At 36.4% G+C, this 7,657-nt stretch overlaps 1 protein-coding gene across 2 annotated transcripts in view; it reads left to right on the forward strand.

Moving 5' to 3' along the window:
• Ent2 (Equilibrative nucleoside transporter 2) overlaps positions 1-7,335 on the forward strand; it is a 30,114-nt gene extending 22,779 nt beyond the window's left edge. For both annotated transcript variants that reach the window (XM_074107395.1, XM_074107394.1), the window contains 4 exons: positions 2,229-2,424; positions 3,309-3,424; positions 4,140-4,354; positions 4,966-7,335. In XM_074107395.1, the coding sequence (XP_073963496.1) occupies positions 2,229-2,424; positions 3,309-3,424; positions 4,140-4,354; positions 4,966-5,101 (663 nt within the window). In that variant the 3' untranslated portion in view covers positions 5,102-7,335. The remainder of the gene's footprint in view (positions 1-2,228; positions 2,425-3,308; positions 3,425-4,139; positions 4,355-4,965) is intronic.
• Positions 7,336-7,657: the final 322 nt, after the last annotated feature.

The following is a 7,657-nucleotide window of genomic DNA, read 5'->3' on the forward strand; positions in this document are numbered from 1 at the left end:
TCCAAAATGTCATTCATCGTCTGCTAGTCTAGAAGGGCTAATAATTCCCAGTTTTGCGATTCTGGACATTATTTCAATAAGTTTAAAGTTCTCATTTAATTAAAAAAAAATTACTCAGTATATCTGTATGGCAGTTATTCTTGCAAATGATTTGTACTTTATGAAATACGCGAGGATTAACGAGGTTAATAAAATTGAACTTTTGAACCTTTATTCAACCTTTGCATTTCGTAACGGAAGCGAAAAGCACGTATAATATTTTTCACCTATGATAAGTTCTGTGTCGTTTGGAGTTTGACAGTTTTAGAGATGTACCATTTATCGAGTGAACTATCGATTTTTCTAAGAGTTATTAGTGCCTATTTTTGGAGAAGTTACATTATATTTTAAAAAAATAATATTTGTCCAGTTTTCCGCCCACCGGGCCGCCGTTTTCTCGTTCTCGCTCGAAATAATCCCTCAAACTAATTACAAACTCCCGACTGGGAGTTCAAAACAGTCTTTTTAGACCGTTTCAGCATTTTGCCAAAATATAACAACAAATTTAACGAGAAACAGTAACAAAAGTCAACAGCAATAATAAAAGAAATTAACAATAATAAAATACAATGCAAAGAAAATGCAACGGAAACTCAACTCGTATACAAGGCAGACGCACTCGTACTGGCAGTGATATTGACAAGCACTGGCCACAAGAGGCACAAGATGGCTGCGGCCGCGTTCCAAATAGCCGCGTTTACAAAATCTTGCAAGTTTTATTTAAAAATTTAAAATATCTTAAGTGTTCACTGTAATCACGTCACTACTCTGTTCCGTTTTACACATTGCGTCATTTAAAAAAAAATACATTTTTGTACCGTATTGGATGGAGTCTATTTAATGGACACTGATATTGCTATATATTTTTAAAAAGTACAGTTTTACATTTTTTGATTATTTTGCTTCAAAATAGAAATTATTAAAAAAAATATTTTGCGAACATAGTATGCGCAATTCGGAAAATTTTCAAGTGTCACAGAACTCATCATAGGTACAAAATACAATAGTGTGCCGCCTTAGCAGCATGTTTTTCGATTGTTGTTATGATAATGACGTATCACTTCTAAAATCATTTTTTAACGCGCACATTTTTTGTTTTCATGTTATGCTATATTGCGATACTTACTAGTGTAATCTAATCCTTTTTGGATCTCAATCTCTGCACTAACCCATTTTTTTTGAACAATTAAATCGAGCGACACTTTGACAGAATAGGGGGGTAAATAAATATATGGCTTCATAAAGAATTTAATGAATATACTTATGACATTTCTGTTTCTCTTATTATGTATTTTATAGTAGTTTAGCATTAGTGCCCACTTCGCAATGCAGTTTCATTCTAGTATAATTTTTGTTGCTGTTTTTAAAGTGGGCAAAACAACGCTTCACTTAGTTAGTTTCACGCATGTTTTAATAAATTTGTGTGCACCTAAGTTTAGCTACATTTTTAATCGACTTCAAAAAAGGAGGAGGTTCTATGTTCCAATGTTTGTATTTTTTTTTTATGTATGTTCACCGATTACTCAGTCAATTGTGGACCGATTTTCTAAATTATTTCTTTATTCGAAAGAGTACTCTTCTGAGGTGGTCCCATTGTCACCAATTCAAGATCTGATGATGGGATCCTGGGGAAATCGAGTGCAAACCTCGAATTTTATAGGCACACCACCTTAGATGATCAATGGACTCGTCAAAGCTAAGGAATATGCTCGCTTGTCTATAAACGATCATGATTAATATAGCTAGATAAGCGACTAAGAAGAAGCTTTAAGTTAATGATTCTAAGGTAGGCAACAGAACTCTGTTATAAAACAACTTAACTAAGCCGTGTTTCGGCTTAATGGAATCGTTGTGAGATACTTTGGCTACGAATCACTAAAAAGTTCTCACTTGAACTCACTTGAACTTGAACTAGAAAAATATTTTCAAGGGTTTTGTAGTCGGTTCCATTTTTTGTTAAAAAATTTCTTTGTATTTAGACAACAGACGTACTTAGATAGTTATTATGTACATTCCTGTTTTAGTTATGTGTAAGTTGTGTAGTTTAGTTATGTGTAGTTTTATTGGTTAAAAATTTATTATTCTAAGGGGCTGTTTCACCATCCATTGATTAATTTTATTGGAATCTCAAAGCAAGCAAAGCATTTTAAGGGAGAATTGTATTTATTCGGTATTCTATTGCTTTTTAGAGGTTCTACCGCTACCACGACACATTGCAACAGCGGACGCTACGGGTGAACCCCGCGCTCGCCGCTCTAGGCACGAGCGAGGAAACGGCCAAGAAGACCCCCTACGGAACCATCTTGCGGCAGTCTTGGGTTCAATTGTACAACATCTGGCTGGTGTTTTTTGTCTCGCTTGCTGTCTTCCCCGCTGTGCACTCCGGTGTGTATTATCATTATCGTATAAACCGTAGGACGTCCACTGTTGGAAATAGCCCCATAGTCAGTCCCCCATAGACCTCCAGTTGCTTTGGTTGGAATCACTAGGGCATTATCATTAAAGTAATGGACTAACTAATAATAATAATACCTAATGTCGCACCTTTTACAAATATTTTACAATTCACCTTTTACAATGAAATAAATAAAATAAATAAATTGAAAATGACGGCGGGAATAACTCCCAATCACGTGCGTACGAGTGGACAAGACCTCTCCGACACTGCACCGCCCCTTTCCTTCACATTTTGTTGAGAATAATTAATTGTTAAGATGTACTTGGGCGAAACCGAAACCCGAAGACACGCGTTTTTCCACAGATAGACCAAGATGTATTGATTGTTCGTCCCCGAAAACCCCTACATACCAAATTTCATTGAAATCGTTAGAGCTGTTTCTGAGATCACCGAAATAAATAAATATGTATACAAAAATTGCTCATTTAAAGATATAAGATAAGATTAGAAATAATCGTACTTATTTTGCTAATAAAACTAAAGTGACCCTCTATTTTGTTTTAAGTAGTCAATTGCTAACAATCAGGGTTTCTTGTCAAGCGAAATATCGCTAAATGGGTTAGTAGAGTGATGTGTGTGAGTGGTGGGTGTGTTAGTGAGTGATGGAGTCTTAGAGGTCCGTTTGACGTTACAGTCTTGCTTGCGATTGGCTCATTTAGTTATACAATCAAATCAGAAACTTGACGCAAATATCAAAATGTCAAACGGACCCTGAGAACGGGCCTGACGACACTAGCGCCAACTAGCCTGTCACAGAAATCAAATTCAAACTTGAACCACAAATAAACAAGTTGTTTAACTTTTTTTTTAGATATCCGCGCCGTGAACAACGGCTTCCTGGGTGACAATTTCACGAGGATCACCTGCTTCCTAACCTTCAATCTGACAGCTATGATCGGAAACATCACCGCCAGCTTAATCCCATATGTAAGTGCTAGCTTTTACTTTCTTCGCCCGTGTTCATTACGGCATTTGAATTGAAGTTCCAGGATTTCGCAATTGCCCGAAACTTACATCGGACTTGATCGGACTTAATTTACGTTTTATGCAAAATAAAACTTTGTTTCTGGACAGCGATTGAGAGTTCGGGATTTTATTCCGATCCCGTGAGAAGAGTTTAATATCCAAAAAGCGGCTAAATGAATGAATTTTAATGTCAATCCAACTCGATTGAACTAGCTTTTGATAAAAAAAAAACTCATTAAAATAGACATCCGTTTGGAACCTATGATGCCATAGACAGACACGAACTCACGCTTGCTTTATGCCCACTTCCAACGCAGTGGCCTCACTAACACAAGGTGTTGTCACATCTTCACAGTGGGCAGAATAAACGCTCTACTAAAACACACGCAGATTTCATCAATAAATTTGTGTGCACCTAAGTTTAGCTACATATCTTTTTAAAATGTTAATTTAGACAAAATTTACCGTTTAATTTATCGTTTTGTACTGAAAATTTGTAGGCTGTAAAACGTGAGTGACATGTGGCTGACAGCAATAGGTTGTTGGAACTTTTAAAAATTAAAATTAAAGAGTTTTTCCCGATAAAATGTTACAGAGAAATTACAACTAAGGGTTCCTATGTTGGGAAGCCATGTCTTACAGGACGCTATATCTAACCTCAATAATTTGTTTTCAGCCAAGTCGCCGCTGGCTGTCTGTATTCACAACCCTCCGGCTGGCCTTCATCCCATTCTTCTTCCTCTGCAACTACAGGCCAACAGACAAGGGCATGCTCTTGAACCGGACGCTGCCAGTGCTCATAAATAACGATATTGTTTATTGGATTGGGGCTGTCCTGCTGGGCTGGAGCTCGGGGCATGGCAGCTCGCTAGGGATGATGTATGTCAGCGGGTAAGTCAAAAACTACCATTAATCTGTTTGTTACTTCGTCACTTTATTTTTAAAGAAGTTCGATGCTATATCAAATAATAGAAGCTCAGGATTAACAAGCAGAACTGCCAATGAGCTGGTCACATTAACCATATATATCAAGGAGTTCTGAGGCTGTTGTGTTGTTCATCAAGAATGAAAAAATAATTTATTATGCACGGCAAGTGTATAAAGTTCTTAATTTGTTACGTAATATTAGCAAGCAGTTAAAGTAAAGTGAGCTTTTATTTGATGTATCTTATATGTCGATTATTGTCGATGTTGCTCTTCAAGTTTGTGAATTTACAATTTGATTTTGGATTACCCAAAAAGTTAATGTGTAGTTTCTATCAATGAACTAACCTGTGCCGAAGTTGTCGAAAAAACTCTGTCTATGCTACAGAAACTATCATACTAAGGGGCTGTTTCACCATCCATTGATTAGTGTTAACTGACGGTTAAATGTGATGACGTCTCTATTTGTTTTCTTCGAATAGACGGATGACGGACTAATCAATGGATGGTGAAACAGCCCCTAAATGTAATACATAGTTTTTATTAAACTGACCGTTTAAAAAAACATCTAATTTCAGAACGGTAGCCCCGGAGAACGCAGCGACAGCCGGCATGATAGGCGGTGCGACGCTCATCACAGGCATCATGAGCGGTATCGCTTTCTCCTTCCTGGCGCCGAGCATTGCGACAGCGTCCTTCTGGGGCTCCGCTTAGCGGATCGCCTCCTACGCCGCGGCGCTGTGGAACCTTCTCGTGAGACGCTCGCAGTGATTGGTGTAGCACAAGTGATAAACAGTGAAAGAAAGTGTGTACGAGTGGCCATTAGTGATACGGCGCTTTTGACTTCGTTCATGACAGCGATTACGGGAAATAGTCGGCGGGAGTGGGCATTTTTGGTGGTATCGCCGAGTTCGAGGGTGGTGAGGTTCAGATTAGTGGTGGTCGTACGTCGTCATAAGCTCTCCAATCTGATGCAGAATGCTAGGGATACACGTTTAGACAAGTGTCTAATGTATCTCGAGGATATGTGCTAAGTGTTAACCCACGTGTGCTGCCTTATTTAGTAATCTGTTTGAAGAGAACATTGTTGTCGACTTGGTAGCGCATTGCTGCTATATTTTGTAAGATTCGATTCTCAGATTCGTAAGAGTAATTCTCGAGTTGGACTTGATAATAAATACAGAATTACTCTTATTTATGCTGAATAGTAAGACGAACAATGTGCTCGCTCTCTAGCTAGACAGTTCTAGATTATAATATTTCAAATTTGACTTCAGAGTGATCTAATTCGTAAAATCGAGTTGTGGTTTGTTGAAATATGTAGCACCAGGACAAAGTACTAACATAGCTGTTTTAAAATGGCGATTTACCAAAATTCATTCCCATGCGGTTTTTGGATAGAAGAATAAATAATCTGTAATTAAGAGAAGAGATAACTTATTACATATACTAAATAAAACTAATCTATTCATACTCAAAATTAAGGTAAGGTGTAAATAGTGGTATATCATGGAATTAATTATATATATAAACAATGTAAGTATAGATTGGCAAACTAAATGTGCTAAAGTAAAAGGGTGCCCAACTGCCATTAAAAACGTTATGTCAAGCTTGTGCTTCTATATGACTAAGACAGTTATTTGGTTAGATAATTGTATCGTCTTGTATATCACTTTTATGTATGTATATGATATATATAATGTTAAGTTTGTAAGTGAATAGGAAATTTTATCATAGCGAGTACAAAACCGTTAATTCGTTGTTCGAAATTAAATGACGCGAAAATGTTGCCACTTATTTGCATTTATATATTTAATTGCCTTATATATATATAGATTTACTACAATGCTGTGTATCGTTTTTGGTAGCATTTAAATTGTATAAATATCTCGAGTGCAATATCACGCTTTGCTTATAATATAAAAAAGATGATGAAAGCTATATAAAATGTTACATAAATTTTCTCGGCCGAATTTTATTTGACGCAGTAAAATGAACGCACATTGTTTCTTTATAAACCACATATTTTATTTTTAATATAACCAACATTTCTTACTCCAATTCGAATTTAAAAAAATAAATTTAAGTTTTATTCCACTAACATAAACAAATTAAAAAAATAATTCTAACAGAGGCTTTGGCATACTGGCGTCACTGACAAAAAATATTTGTACGTATCCCTTTCTAGCGTGTAGGTGGGTGAAAAGGAAAGTTTTATATTCAAGACAAGTGCTAGTATGCGCCAAATGCCGGTAACTTACAGTTGACAAAAATTATTTAGTACATTATTTATATGTCATATCACATATTGCGTAAGAGATTTATTTTCCTGAATAAGATAGTATCTTAAAAAGGGCACTCCATTTAATCCTTTTGACTGCCACGGTCGGCAAAACGCGACAGCTGAAGATCGTGCCATAGGCGCTATGTCGGCATTGCGTGGCGCCTATGGAGCGATTTTCCGATTATTTTTTTATCGTCTGTGGCCGACCGTGGCGTTTAAAAGAAGATATTTTCCGCAAATATTGGTCACAACTTTTTTGCCAAAATTGGTTGTTGGAAAAGAGGCTATGTTAGCTATTTAGGGTACAGCAGTTTGATCGTAGTGCCTTTTTTACTAATCGAGAATTCTTTATAAATTATTATTTAATTTTGGGTATGTTTTATAGACTGAATTACTAATGTTACTTTTTAAGTAAATGTAGTATCATTTAGAATAAGACAGGTCTGAGCAGGTGCCCTTAACTATAGTGTTCAGTATGTTTGAGACCAAATATAATTTTCAGCGAACTTGACTAGAAATGTAGAAAATGCAGTGTCTTATGGATATTTGTAGTCAATGTTTTTGTTCGTTATGTACCTAATCAACGAATGTTTTTTTTGCCGCAGGGCAATTTGCGTTTCAACATTTTAGTTGTGAGTTATGTGATAATAAATGTTTTTTTTTATTTATTTTTTTTATTCACTCCCCTTACCCAAAAACACCCAGTTTCTTTTTTATTCTGCCTTGAAGTGTGATGGATGAGTTCAGTATTTGTGAATAACCCTGGTGCCTTATCCAGCTTCCATTTTTTTATGCATCTCGTTAGATATGTTAGTGCTTTTTTGCATCACTGAGCAACTGTTGAATTACATTGAGCACCGAGGACTGTAGCCTGCAATTGCCCTCTAGAGGGGTTACTGGTCTCACAGTGAACCAGAGGTAAAGGACTCTTCACACGAAAAAGCCACGTGTTTGAATAACATGTGGCTTATTCGTAGTAGTTTTTT

The sequence above is a fragment of the Choristoneura fumiferana genome, chromosome 25, assembly GCF_025370935.1.
Source record: "Choristoneura fumiferana chromosome 25, NRCan_CFum_1, whole genome shotgun sequence".
Taxonomy (NCBI): Eukaryota; Metazoa; Arthropoda; class Insecta; order Lepidoptera; family Tortricidae; genus Choristoneura; species Choristoneura fumiferana.